At 60.5% G+C, this 13,596-nt stretch overlaps 2 protein-coding genes across 6 annotated transcripts in view; both read left to right on the top strand.

Annotated features, from left to right (window-relative positions):
• The first annotated feature begins 382 nt into the window (after nucleotides 1-382).
• SH2B1 (SH2B adaptor protein 1) lies at nucleotides 383-7,640 on the top strand. 5 transcript variants are annotated; one of them, XM_077760448.1, is made up of 10 exons: nucleotides 383-462; nucleotides 2,366-3,393; nucleotides 3,665-3,766; nucleotides 3,989-4,080; nucleotides 4,189-4,364; nucleotides 5,895-6,107; nucleotides 6,292-6,503; nucleotides 6,615-6,786; nucleotides 7,257-7,356; nucleotides 7,537-7,640. In XM_077760448.1, exons 2-10 carry the CDS (start codon nucleotides 2,455-2,457, stop codon nucleotides 7,553-7,555), a joined length of 2,025 nt encoding a protein of 674 aa, XP_077616574.1. In that variant the 5' UTR covers nucleotides 383-462; nucleotides 2,366-2,454; the 3' UTR covers nucleotides 7,556-7,640. The 5 variants fall into 5 exon arrangements, with proteins under 5 accessions (XP_077616574.1, XP_077616575.1, XP_077616570.1 ...); XM_077760449.1 differs by having other exon boundaries at nucleotides 5,895-6,098; XM_077760444.1 differs by having other exon boundaries at nucleotides 6,615-6,842; nucleotides 7,537-7,627.
• A 4,810-nt stretch (nucleotides 7,641-12,450) lies between these two features.
• ATP2A1 (ATPase sarcoplasmic/endoplasmic reticulum Ca2+ transporting 1) overlaps nucleotides 12,451-13,596 on the top strand; it is a 14,639-nt gene continuing 13,493 nt past the window's right edge. Inside the window, exons 1-3 of the mRNA XM_077760551.1 lie at nucleotides 12,451-12,617; nucleotides 12,969-12,986; nucleotides 13,392-13,474. Of these exons, the coding sequence (XP_077616677.1) occupies nucleotides 12,500-12,617; nucleotides 12,969-12,986; nucleotides 13,392-13,474 (219 nt within the window). The 5' untranslated portion in view covers nucleotides 12,451-12,499. The remainder of the gene's footprint in view (nucleotides 12,618-12,968; nucleotides 12,987-13,391; nucleotides 13,475-13,596) is intronic.

The raw sequence follows: 13,596 nt of genomic DNA on the forward strand, positions 1-13,596 counted from the left end.
AAAGAGCCTCCTCATCTCGCTGGTTTCCGGTACCCGGTCGCCACTCTAGCCCGCAACAGGGCCTCGGGACTCTATCCCCTAAGGTGGCGTCTCATGGTAGACACCTCTCCTTTGTCGCGACTCTCCTTCGAGAGGACACCTGGTGGGATCCAATCCCTTCCCACGGTTGCTTTTGGGGTCCCTTTAAGAGCAACCGGAGAAGCCCCTGAGCCCTCCGAGGGTCCCCCTCCCCCTCGCAGCACTCGATAGGTTTGCACGGAATAGGAAGGTGGCCGAACTGAGCGTATAGGTGCCCTTCCCTCTCGCAGCTCTTCTCTATGGTCGCTTCCTTCAGTGACGGGAAAAGGGGTCCCGGCGCCTGCGCAGAAGCGGCTTGGGAGCTAGTCGCTGACTGCGGGGGGGAGGGGCAGGGAGCGGGAGCTGCCGCCGCCGCCGGAGCTAACCGCGGGGACCGAGATGCAGGTGGGACCGGAACCGGAACCCCCCTCTTCAAGTACCTCTTCCCTCTCCGCGACCCGGCCCCGGCGCCTGAGAGGAGCCCTGGGTGGGGGCGGGCGTGGGGGGGTGGGGGCAGAGACAGGAGGGGAGCTGGGCCCCGNGGTTGAGGGTGTCCAGGGAGCAGGGTCGGGCCGAAGTGCATTGACCGCCGGGCCCAGAGGGTCCGAGCCGGGAGCGGAGCCTGCACCCGCCACCACCCGCCCTTCGGGAAATTTCAGAACTGAGCCAAGAGGCAGGTGCACCGGGGGAATGGGTCTGAGTCTTGCTTGGCAGAAGAGAAACTGAGTCACCAGATCGGGAGCCGCAGGGTCAGCGGGCCCGAAGGGGGCTGGCTCGGCCAGTGGTGCAGAGGGTTGGGTGGGCCCGTGTGAGCTGAGGTGGCCACTGGCTGGAGATTGCTCTCTCTGCTGTGTCTGCACCTCTTGGCTCGGTTCCCCTGTGCTCCATGACTCTCGCATCTCCTGGCTTCTCGTTGGGCTGGAATTGTCCCTGTGGTTGGAGCCATCCGAATGTGTAGGATCTAGGCCAAGGAGGAAGGGGAGGGGTCGCCGATTGTGGGTCTGAGCAGGAGCCTGAGGTTGGGGGAGACTTTCCTGAGCTGTCCTCTCCGCAGTCCTGGTGCCAGTCATCATCCAGTGTAATACGGGGGAGGAACACTAACAAAGAGCCATGGGTTTTAAATGCCATGCCCAGCGTTGCCACTTGCTAGTTGTAAGATCTTGGGAAGCCTCTTCCTTTCTCTAATTTCTCTTGGAGAAATCGGCACCCATAAAGATAGTAATGATGGCAGTCCTGTATTGTGTGCTTACTCTCTGCCAAGCTCTGATGTGTTCTGTTTGCTTCTCCCCGTGATTCCATGGGTTAGGGACCATGAGCTCTGTATTCTAGATACAAACCTGCAGTTCAGAGAGGACATAGAATCTGTTCAAGATCACGGCGCTAATAGGGGGCAGAGCCGGGATTTCATCCCAGGTCCAACTCCAGGTCCCGTCGCCTTAACCACCAGGCTCGCCAGCCTTTAGGGCACACTCCCCAGTGAAAAGAAGAGGAAGTGAGAAACCCTAGGGCCCCAGCTCCCTGTTATGGTTTATTTACTTTGTGGCCAAGAAAGACTTGCCCTGACCCAACCCACGGTCTTTCCCCGCCTGGGGCTGCTGCTCCTGGGCCCCAGGCTGAAGGCACCAAAGAACTGGGCTGTGGCCATTCTGAGCCTCTGTCACACGGGGCTGCTGGGCCCTGGGGTCCGCTTCCAGGACAGTTGTGGTTTCGGTCCATCATCCATTCATCCTCTTTACTGAGCAGCCTCCCTCCTCAGAGCTGGACCTCAGGACGCACGAGGCAGGTGTGGCCCTAGCTCCCTGAGAGCTGGGGCAGGGCAGGGCTGTGTCAGACTGGTCCAGCCAGTCCCTGGGGACAAGGACTATGCAGTGGGCAAAACCGTAGACTTGGCCTTCTGAAACTTTTCTGAGCCTCGGTTTCCTCATCTGTTACCAAGGTTATTAAAGCCTGTTGCAGGGAAAGGTAAGAACGTACGGGAAGCACGGGATAAACCTTGAAGGAGCTGTTTTAGAGAAGGGAGGTGGTGTGAGTGGTCAAGACTCCTTTTTGGAGGAAGATGCTTCGAGGCCGCCGCCTGTCGCTCCTGGAACCAGAGGCAGGCAGAGTGGTTTGGGAAGGCAGCAGGGCAGGTGGGGGGGTGAGGGGGTGGGGTGCGAGGCTCTGGGAAGGGGAAGGGAGGCGGTGTGGTGGGCCTCCACTGCTTTCCGAGGAGTCCAGACCAGAGTGGGGAGTCCGGCTCGGGGTGGGGCTCTGGCCCCAGTCCCACCTCAGCAGTGACTCGCTCTCTGTGCCTCTCTTCCTTCTACAGCTGCTGCCGCTCTCCCCGTGTCTTCTGGCTGCTTCCCTCTTTGCTGCCCCTCCCCACAGGCTCCCCCTCTCCACCTCCTGGGGACCATCATGAATGGTGCCCCTTCCCCGGAGGATGGGGCCTCCCCCTCTCCTCCGCCTCTGCCACCCCCTCCGCCCCCCAGTTGGCGGGAGTTCTGCGAGTCCCATGCCCGGGCTGCGGCCCTGGATTTTGCCCGTCGTTTTCGCCTCTACCTGGCCTCCCACCCCCAGTATGCGGGGCCCGGGGCTGAGGCTGCCTTCTCCCGCCGTTTTGCCGAGCTCTTCCTGCAGCACTTTGAAGCCGAGGTGGCCCGGGCCTCCGGCTCCCTCTCACCACCCGTCCTGGCCCCCCTGAGTCCTGGCGTGGAGATCCCGCCACACGACCTGTCCCTTGAGAGCTGCAGGGTGGGCGGGCCCCTGGCTGTGCTGGGCCCTTCTCGATCATCTGAGGACCTGGCCGGCCCCCTCCCTTCCTCAGTCTCTTCCTCTTCCACGACCTCCTCCAAGCCGAAGTTAAAGAAACGCTTCTCTCTCCGCTCCGTGGGTCGCTCCGTCCGCGGTTCGGTCCGCGGCATCCTGCAGTGGCGGGGGACCGTTGACCCTCCCTCCCCAGCCGGGCCCCTCGAGACCTCGTCAGGCCCCCCCGTCCTGGGTGGAAACAGCAACTCCAACTCCTCTGGCGGGGCTGGGACCATTGGCAGGGGACTGGTTAGTGATGGAACATCCCCCGGGGACCGATGGACTCACCGATTTGAGAGGCTGAGACTCAGTCGGGGCGGGGGGGCCTTGAAGGATGGAGCAGGGATGGTGCAGAGGGAAGAGCTGCTGAGTTTCATGGGGGCTGAAGAGGTAGCCCCTGACCCAGCCGGAGTGGGCCGGGGGGGCGGGGCAGCTGGGCCTACCTCGGGGGGAGGAGGGCAGCCTCAGTGGCAGAAGTGTCGCTTACTGCTTCGAAGTGAAGGAGAAGGAGGAGGAGGAAGTCGTCTGGAGTTCTTTGTGCCGCCCAAGGTGAGGCCCCGAGGAGAGGAGGGTGGGTGACTGGGAGCGGGCTGTGGAGCCACCAGAGTGGAACAGCCCAGGGGCGTAGCTCTGCTCGCTCTGGTTTCTAAAGCTGGCTCCTGCCTCGGGTAGTAGCTGTGGGCAGGACTGAGAAAGTAGCGGTCACCATCCCTTGTCGGACTCCCTTGGGGCTTGGAAGGAAAGATGGGTCTCTGGGGGGAAGTGAGAGGTGGTCGCCCACACACCGAAAGTCTGGCTCTCGCTCTCTTTCCCAACTTAGGCGTCTCGGCCTCGACTCAGCATCCCCTGCTCTGCCATCACGGATGTGCGAACGACCACCGCCCTGGAGATGCCCGACCGGGAGAACACGTTTGTGGTTAAGGTAGGCGCTCTGGGATCCTGCCCCCTGTGTGGGGGGGGGGGTGCCTGTTTTGGGGAGAAAGCTAGTAGCACATCGAAGCGGGGGACTTCGTGAAAGGAGGTGGCTGTAGGTCACGTGCCTTGAGAGTGTGAGAGGAAGAAGGAGGATGTTTTTGTTGTCGTCAGGGGTGGCCGAGGGCCTCTGGACCTGGAAGTGGCCTGTGGGCCTCCTTTGTCCCCACAGGTGGAAGGCCCCTCGGAGTACATCCTAGAGACGGCTGATGCTCTACACGTGAAGGCCTGGGTGTCCGACATCCAAGAATGCCTGAGCCCGGGGTGAGGAGTGCGACCGCTGTCACTGAGGGGTCCGGGTGGGGATGGGGAGCAGCCTTGGGCCCGTCACTGGTGAGTTTCCTCCCGACACCATTTTCCCTGTCTCTGCAGACCCTGCCCCGCTACCAGTCCCCGCCCCATGACCCTCCCCCTGGCCCCTGGGACCTCCTTCCTTACAAGGGAGAACACAGACAGCCTGGAGCTGCCCTGCCTCAATCACTCAGAGAGTCTGCCCAGCCAGGAGCTGCTGCTGGGACCCAGCGAGAGCAATGACCGCCTGTCGCAGGGTAAGCGTGGAGCCTTAGAGAGCCGTGAACTTCAGAACCCGCCCCCATGCCAGGCCCAGGCCCTCTCNTCTTAGAACCATCGCTATCGCCGTCTCGCACAAACCCCGGGGGAAGCTCCCATTCAGCCTTCTGTGCCCGGCCTCTTCTCTTCCATAAGCCTTGTGCAGACCGCCACTCCGGCTGGAGACAATGGTTCTCTTCTCCAAGCTTCTGGAGCACTTTGTACACGTCTGTGTTTCGTTCTTACTGTCCATTTTTGTACATATGTCAGCGGTACCAGATCTTTCGACTCTGTACTTTGTGGCCTGACTAAAGGCACGCAGGCCCTACCCACACACAGGCATGCCCAGAGACCTGCATCTGCCTGGCCCAGTTCACGTTTCTAGACTCCATTATACCCTTTCTCCTGCTCCTCCGTTCTGAGTTCAGGGTTCATGGTCCCTGGCACCCCGGCTATGGTCATTGAGTGAACAAATGGGTTAAAGAATCTTGGAGCTAGGATGGACCTTACAAGTCATTAGATCTGATCCCCTCGTTTCCAGACCCCTCAGGCAGCTAAGACCAGGGAGGTGAAATGGCTTTTCTGAGGTCACCCGTGAGTCCCTGACAAAGACAGGGGCCACAGCAGTCTGCTTCCTGCACCACTACACCTGTCTTCTGAGCACTGACAGCGTGCACCATTGCCGTAAGCTCATGCTGGCTACCAGCAGACATTCGGGAATGCCCTGCTACGTACCTGACCCTGTGCGAGGCTCTGGAACAGGATGGGGGAACCTGAGATGAGCTTCTTGCCTTCTGCGGGCTCCTGGCCTAGTTGAGTTGATGAGATATCGCTCCCTCTGAAAAGCAGGACACTAACACGGAGAGCCTGTACTTAGTGTTCTCTGAGCAGCACAAGCAGAAAGCTTCTTGGGAGCGCCGAGGAAGCAGAGAGTCGAGGAAGGTGGAATAGACAGGATACTACACAGAGGAGGTGAGAGAAAAGCACAGGGCTTGGAGGAGGAGGCCAAGGGTAAGAGCACAGACCTGCGACCACGAAAACCCAGGAGCCATGGGAAAATCGGACGGGGTGACCAGGTTAACGTGGAAGATGCGGGAGTACGAGTTAACGTGAAGATCAGGTCGCTCAGGTTGGGCAGATTAATAGAAGGAGGCTCTGTGATGCCTCTGAGGGTTGGGGACTTTGTCCTGAAGGCCGAAAAAGAACTCTTTGTAACACGAAAATATTTGAGGGATCCTTCCCAACCCCCAACTCTGCAACAATCGCCGTAACTTCTGCTGTTGATTCAGAGAAACTAGAGACATATTCAGATTCCGAGACCTCCCAGCCGTCCCTGTAGCCCCCAGCGGTGCCTGAGGCAGAAGCTGGGAGCCCAAGGGGGGAAACCGCGGCCTCCGCTGACAGAAGGACCCAGCATTTCAGCCGTCTGACTGCCTGTGCACGCCAGGCACACTGGCTGGTGGCCGACCGGTCCTGTCTGAGAGTGGTTTCTCGGCTTCTCAACTCTGCCCTCCTCCCTTTTTTCCCAGGGGCTTACGGGGGCCTTTCAGACCGTCCCTCGGCGTCCATCTCCCCCAGCTCTGCCTCCATCGCCGCCTCCCATTTTGACTCCATGGAACTGCTTCCCCCCGAGCTGCCCCCCCGCATCCCCATCGAAGAGGGACCCCCAGCAGGCACAGCCCATCCCCTCGCAGCCCCCTACCCGCCCCTGGACACTCCGGAAGCGGCCACAGGTACCAGAGGTGAGAGTGCGTGTCTGCGTCCAGGCCCGGTTGGCCGCCCTGGCCAGACCCCACTCTCGGGATCCTGAAGGATCTGACCCGGGGGCGGGAAGTGACGTGTGAGGGGAAAGCCAGGCTTTTCTTCTCCCAGGATGGGGGAGGCTTCCCTGACACCCCGGTTTCCCTCCCTCTCTCCTTCCTGAAGGACCATTCCTGTTCCAGGGGGAGTCAGAGGGAGGTGAAGGGGACCAGCCCCTCTCAGGGTACCCTTGGTTCCACGGGATGCTCTCTCGACTCAAGGCCGCCCAGCTGGTGCTGGCCGGAGGCACCGGCTCCCATGGCGTCTTCCTGGTGCGCCAGAGTGAGACGAGACGGGGTGAATACGTCCTCACTTTCAACTTCCAGGGCAAGGCCAAGGTGAGTGAGGGAGAGGCCATGTTGCACGCAGTGTGCCCGGGGGTGGGGCGGGGGACCGTGGCCGCCCAGGGGAGAGGGGCTCCCGCTTCACTTTGCTCGTCCTGCCCTCAGCACCTGCGCCTGTCGCTGAACGAGGAGGGTCAGTGCCGGGTCCAGCACTTGTGGTTCCAGTCCATTTTCGATATGCTCGAGCACTTCCGGGTGCACCCCATCCCTCTGGAGTCTGGAGGCTCCAGTGACGTTGTTCTTGTCAGCTATGTCGTGTCCTCCCAGCGACAGCAGGGTGAGCAGAGCAGGTCTGCAGGGGAGGAGGTGCCCGTGCACCCAAGAAGCGAGGAGGTGTGTGTGCCAGCAAGACGGGGCGGGGGGCTGCGAGGAGGAGAGGCCCCGTTAGGGAGAGTAGGGCAGAGCAGGCTCCTGGGTGTTGGGCTCTCGAAGGGGACGCAGGGCGCTGAGGACGTAGGGAGGCAGGGGGCTCCTCACCGGAGCCGGGAGGAGGCAGGAGCTGGGCCGGTGCATCCCCATTTCATCAGACCCCCTGTTCCATCATCTGTGTGTCTCTTGGGTCTGCCCTCTCCAGCCCTGTCTTTGCCCTTCGTCACACTCTAATCTTGGGCCTGCCCTTCTGGGGGATGCTCGGTCTGATCCCCCACCACCCCTCCTCCCGTCGATGTCTGACGTCCCTGTCTGATCTCTCCTTTTCCCCACCCCAACGTCCCATCTGTCCCCACGTTGCCCCTCCCCCTCCCCCAGGCCGGGAGCAGGCCGGGAGCCATGCTGGGGTGTGCGAGGGAGATCGATGCTACCCCGATGCCTCCTCCACCCTCATGCCCTTCGGAGCGAGTGACTGTGTGTAAGTGTGGTCCTCCTCTCACCGCCGCCCATGATCCATCTTCCATGGACTGGGGGGGTTGCTCAGGAGATGGGATGTGGGGGAGATAGCACGTGGCTCCTGGGGGGGATGAGTGCAGGGGAGGCCGCCACCAGAGCTGGCCTCCCCTCCACAGTCTGTCTTCTTACCGTTCCTATCCAGAACCGAACACCTCCCATGACCCACCCCAGCCCCCTGAACCCCCTTCATGGACAGATCCCCCACATCCTGGGGCAGAAGAGGCGTCGGGGGCGCCAGAAGTGGCGGCANCCAGGAAGAGCTGGTCCCCGTGGTTGAGCTGGTCCCCGTGGTTGAATTGGAAGAGGCCATAGCACCAGGCACGGAGGCCCAGGGAGGCGCTGGATCTGGTGGGGACCCTGGGGCCACCCCAATGGTGCAGCTCCAGCAGTTACCACTAGGGGGCGATGGAGAAGAAGGGGGCCATCCCAGAGCCATTAATAATCAGTACTCCTTCGTGTGAGACACCCTACCCCGCTCTTTCTCCACTCTTCTTGCTCCCGAGCCCTTCGTTCATGAGATTGGGGCTGAGCAGGGATGTAGAGGAGCGGTAGGAATCCCTCCCCACGTGCTTCCTGACCCTTGACGGCCAAGGGCACATATGTTGGTACAAGAAGAGGTTCAAGAGCCCTGTTAACTCCCCAGTTCATACACTACAGGTGCCCCATCCCCTGGGCAGGGGATTTGGGCTCCATTACCTCCCTGAGGGGCTCTTATGGTCAGCCCCACCCCTGGGGGCTATTTCCCCATTAACCACCCCCCCAGCCCGAGGAAGGGTGAGGGGGAAGGGCTGTCAGTTATATTAAGGTGGTTGTTGTTGTTGTTTTAAACAAAATGGAGAAGCATAAATAAATAAAAGGGTTTATCTCAGTTCCATCCTGATGGCTGTGGCCACTGTGTGCAGTGGGGACTGGGGCAGGTGGGTCAGGAAAGCGGCCCACTCGGTGTTGCCCACTCCAGGGCTGAGAGGCCAGAAGCCTGGGTCTGGTCAGGTCCCTGTTGCCCTCCAGCCCTGTGCTCTCAGCTTCTTGCTCCCCTGTGGGCTGCCTTGTCTGTTGAGCGGTAAGTGCAGAACCAAAGAATGCTTCTCGGGGGTTTCCAGCCAAGTGCTCCTAACGGGACTGGACAGTGAACAGCAGAATCTGCAGCCTCCGAGGACCCTCCTGGCTCTAAATTCTTCAGTTAAGGCTTCCCACCCTAGGGAGAAAGCAGGCAGAGGGAGATCGTGGGGGCGAGGTTGGGAGTGTTGGGAGTGGCCATATCACAGTGGCCGTGTTGGGAGAGCTTTAACGTGGCAGCCAGAGTCTGGCTCCAGGAGGGCCCTAGGGCAGGCCGGCTGCTCCCCTTCTCAGGGCCAGGCTGGGAAGCTGGGGGGATGGGTAGGTGACAGAGGGCACTGGCTTCCACTCCTAGCTTTTCCTCTCCTTTGCTGTTTGGCCTAGGCAAGGTGTTAGGCTCTCCAGGCCTCCGTATCCTCTCCTGTAAAAGGGGAAGTTTCGCCTGGGTCGGAGCTGCTGACATGATTTGCTCGGCCTGGATAGTGTTTCCTTTTGGGATTTCACCTGCAAGTTCAGATTACTGGCTTCTCCCGAAAATCAGAAGATCCAGCCTCACTCACGTGCTCCACCTTCTGCCTTCCACATCTGCTCCATCCCCACTGGCCCACTTCACTCACGTGACCTTCCCAGCCCAGCGGGCAGGAGTTTGCAACATCTTTCACTCCTTGCAAGGCCCCCGTGAAACCCAGGCTCTGCGCCCTGAACCGATCCGCAGCCGTGCCCGCCTCCAAAGGAGGGCACCCTTGGGTTTTCCGGCCCTTCGGGTGGTGGGTGTCCACAAGGAGGGGCCGGTTCCGAAGAATCCACTGTTGTGCTTGGCCCTCTCCCTTCCCTACCTGCACCCAGTGCTGCCCCTCACCTTCCTTCCTGGGGAAGCATGGAGCCTACATTCGCGCCCCTCAGCCACTGTCCCCACCTCCAGGAGGCCCTACCCATGCTTATGACCTTGCTATTCTGGGCCTTGCGTCCTGTTGGGAGATGGACAGGAGACAGCTGGGCTCATAGGCCACCCAGGCTGGGGGCTAGTCGGGGGAAGCCTGCTGGCTCTCCCAGTTTTGTCTAATCCCGGGGCTCCCCCAAACCTTGGCCTCAGGAGACGGGATGGAATTGGCCTTCAAAGGAGGGGATGGTTTGGGCATCTGGGGGCTGTATTCTGGAAAGTGAGGTGGTGAGTGAAGGCTGTGGTGTCCCAGGGTAAGCAGGACATGATCCCCTCCTAATCTAGCAGCAACTGGTGCTGTGAGGCTCCCCCTCCCCCTCAACAGCCCCAACCCCCTTCCCCAGCTTCAGGAACTTGCCTTCTGAAGTGGGTGGGGGAGGGGGACAAGGAGCACCCTGCACTCCAGGACCTGCATGTGGCTGGAGGAGCCTAAGAGACTGTTTCCCTCTAAGCCTTGCCGTAAGGATGCTTGGCCTGAAGTTTGGGACCGGTCAGGGACTGGCCAGGCTCTGTGTCCCTGTCCTTCAGAACCGGGCCTCTCATTAGCTTCTGCCCTCATAGGAGGGGAGGCACACCCACAACTGTGGGCTTGGAGACTCCAGCGGGAGGGATCTGCGAGGGACCCAGGAGAACCAGTGCCTTCCCAGTCTGTACCCCCAGCCTCCCTGATGGGGAGCTGCGCCTGGCCTTTCACAGCTCGCAGCTCTTGTCGGGTGGCTCTCCCTCTCTCGCTGCAGCCTCCCCTCTGGGAAGTTGGGGGAGGTAGAAAGAGTCACCTTAAAGGGCCCGGCTGGCAGCGGTGTCCTGTAAAGCCTGCCTCCCTTCGGCCCCTGCTCCTCCTGCTCTCAACTCCGCCGAAGCCGCGATCCCTCCAGTCTTCTCCCCCTTCTCCATGTTTGGGCATTCTTGCTCCTTTAAGACTGCCCCTGTCACTTCTCCAGGTGGTGGCAGGGAGAAGCCAGAGAGCACCAAAAGGCTTGGCAGATGCTGAGCCTGATTCTGGGCTGAGAAGGTGGGTGCTGGGCCAGATGGAGGTGCCTGTGGATGTGACCCCATTGTCTGAGCCCCCATCCCCAGGTCACAGCTCGAGGAAGGGGTCTGTTAGAACCATGAAAAGGGGGACGGAAGGAGCACCGTGTCCTCAACTCACCCCGGAGGCTCCCCTCCCCCAAGTCCAGGTAGAGGAAAGGATTAAGTATGGGGGGCTAAATCCTTAAGTGCCATCCACCCCTGCTGGCCAGACTGCTCCCCAAAAGTGAGGCTTCCCTGTCCTTTGCTCGCTGTCTCCTCCATCCTTGTCTGCTTAGGAGCTTGAGCGCCAGGGAGGGAAGCAGCCTGGAGAACGCTTTCAAGTGGCCCGGACTCCTGACTGTCCACCTTAGGAAGCTGGAGGCATGGACGCAGGAAGGACTTGAGGCTCCTTCTTCCCCTCCCTAACCTTCCACTGCTACTCTCATGGAACCTCTCTCCTCTCTGCCCTCCTTTCCTCCCCTGCTCACAGCCCAGACTACCCTCTGCTCCTCCAGCAGCTGCCCTGGTAGCAACCAAGAGACGCCCCCATCCTGGAGCAGGGGTGGGGGTGGGGGGCTCAGAGCAGCTGCTTCTATGAGGAAGCTGACACCAAGGCCAGCCGCTGAGCAACAACTTGTGGCTTTGCACCCAGCCCCGGGCCCCCACCCACCTGGCTGCCGCATGCCAGCTCCCGGCCGTCCCTTTTCCCCACTGCTCCTTAGACTTCCCTCTGACCCGGGCAGCCCTGTCTTGGTTTTCCCAGCTCTGTTCTGTCCTTATTTCCCCTAGACCTGTCCCCATCAATCTGCCCCCTCCCCATTCCTTCCGCCTGGAACCTTAGCCCTATCCAGCTTCCCAGCCCCCTCTCCTTGACACCCCTTCTTCCCTCATGCCTCTTCCTGTGGGATATGCCCAGTGCCTGAGCCGATCGATCCTCTCTCCCCTGGAGGAGATACTTCAGGGTCGGGGGTAGCGGGGACCACACACCATCTGGGGTCTGCCCTGTGAACTCTTTGAATGAAAGAACACAGTGGGGGATGAGGTGACCCTCATTCCATGACTTGGGGTGACTCCCGCCCCCAACCTGAAACATTTATCCCTCTCCGTCTGCCATCAGCACATTCTGTAGCCTCTTGGATTACCTGGCTGTCTGGGTATCCCATTTTCTTGGGGGGGGGATTCCCTGTCAGGGATGGGGGGGCCCCTGAAGGCTACATTCCCAGAGGCTGAGTTAGAGCGATGGGGAGGGGGGGAGTTTGGGGGAGAGACAGGCAGTGCTGGCTTTGCTCACCAGGGCTTGGACACTAAATCCCTTGTTGATGGCTGCAGCAACCCCTCCCGGGGGTAGGGTTACCGTCTTCTGCCCTGTCCCCTTGACCCTCTCCCCTCCCTACTTCCCCTTGTTCCTCTAGAACCATTTCCTCTGGCCCCCAAAGGATGTTGTCCCCCTCTCCGGTCCCCTGAAGGTTGGAGTGTCTGCTGCCCTTGCAGCAAACTGAGTGAGGAAGAAGGAGACTGTCCCAATAGAAACAGGTTGAGAGTGGGTGGAACGGGATGGGAATCGGGGAAAGGGAAAGGTGGAGGCCTGAGGGTAGAAATGGGGGAAGAACTGGGGGCATGAGTTTGGAACAGGAAATTCAGTACAACCGAGGGAGCCCAAGCAATTGGGGGAGGGGTCAGCAGAAGACAGAAAGTGAAGTCTCTCCCTGCCCCCCCTGGGGCTGGGGCCACCTTAGCTTCCCTCATGAGTGACATCTCAGGCTGCAGCCCCACTGTTCCCCCTCTGTCAGCAGAAATATCTCTCTTCTGACCCCTCCTGCCGGAGTCTCAGCCAGCCAATCCCTGATCTGGGCGGGGGGAGCCTGGCCCCCCCTACTCCCTCATAAGGACCAGCTGGGGGCTGGGGGGGTGGCCGGCTGCTGCAAGTGGGACAGGGGGTCAGAGCTTCGTGGAGGGAAGAAAATCCTGGGGGGGGGCAGGAGAGAAAAAACAAGAAGCCCAGATAGACAGGCAGTTGGACACCCTAAGGAGGACCCCGGACGCGTGAGAACCCCCTAGAAGGAGCACACCGCCCCCTGGCCCCCAGGAAGGGAGCACAATGGAGGCTGCACACTCCAAGACCACAGAAGAATGTTTGGCCTATTTTGGGGTGAGCGAGACTACAGGCCTTACACCGGACCAAGTAAAGCGGCATCTGGAGAAGTACGGCCCCAATGGTAAGTTTCTCTTAGAGGAGAGGCTGGCAACGCCCTCTGGCTCCCCCACAACACACACACACACACACACACACACACACACACACACTCACACACTGGAGTCTCTCTCCCTCCAGAGTACCTCAGGGAAGAGCCGGGCCATGGTCCGGTGACTGCAGGGGTTAAGAGGATACTGACAAGACAGGGTCCCTGAGGTGTAAAGTTTTGGGAGGTTTTCCGGGATGACCTTGGTGAACTTCAGATGCCCTTTGGTGACCTGATTCTCTTACCTTAGCCACAGAATCCTGGGTGTGGGAGGCATTAGACCGAGCCCCAAATGAATGTGTCCTTTTCTTCTTTTTCCCTGGGTAGAGCTCCCTGCTGAGGAAGGTAAGTTACTGGAATCCCTGGACTCTCCTAATGACACCCCTCCCCAACCCACCCCCACTCCCTTCTCCCCACCTTCTCCCTACTGACTCCTGGGGCAAATACCCTCCCCAACGGTTAGAGTCTGGGGCTGGGGGCAGGAGTCTCCAGGCACTTTCTCTGTGAGGCCTCCAGCCCTTGAACAACTAACTGCCCACCACGACTTTGGGGAGCGTGTTTCTGGACTGGCGAGCTCCCTCAGCCCTTCTCTCAGTATCAAGCGGCTTGCCCATCACCCCAGAACCTTCCTGCTTAGGTTGGAAATCAGGCCACTCTCAGCCCCTGGACCCCAGCCTGCACCCGGAGTCCCAGCCATTCATCCGCCAGACCTTAACCGTGGGGGCCCCCTCCCCTGCCTCTTCCCCCCAGGGAAGTCCCTGTGGGAGTTGGTGATAGAGCAGTTTGAAGACCTCCTGGTGCGGATCCTTCTCCTGGCCGCCTGCATTTCCTTCGTAAGTGTGGGATGGCAGCTGGGGCCGGCTGGGGTGTGGGATCTGGAGCATCTACGGGTCGGGGGTGGGCTCCGGCTCCTCTGGTCCAAGCCCTCAGCATCCTATTCCCCAGACCAGAGACC

Source organism: Crocuta crocuta, unplaced genomic scaffold (assembly GCF_008692635.1).
Source record: "Crocuta crocuta isolate KB4526 unplaced genomic scaffold, BGI_CrCroc_1.0 scaffold73, whole genome shotgun sequence".
NCBI classification, from domain to species: domain Eukaryota; kingdom Metazoa; phylum Chordata; class Mammalia; order Carnivora; family Hyaenidae; genus Crocuta; species Crocuta crocuta.

Excerpts from the sequence above, each read along its gene's own strand:
- SH2B1 (XM_077760444.1), top strand. The coding sequence starts at position 2,455 with ATGAATGGTGCCCCTTCCCCGGAGGATGGGGCCTCCCCCTCTCCTCCG. Across the intron at positions 3,394-3,664 it reads AGTTCTTTGTGCCGCCCAAG|GCGTCTCGGCCTCGACTCAG; the intron begins GTGAGGCCCCGA and ends TTCCCAACTTAG. Across the intron at positions 4,081-4,188 it reads CAAGAATGCCTGAGCCCGGG|ACCCTGCCCCGCTACCAGTC; the intron begins GTGAGGAGTGCG and ends CTGTCTCTGCAG.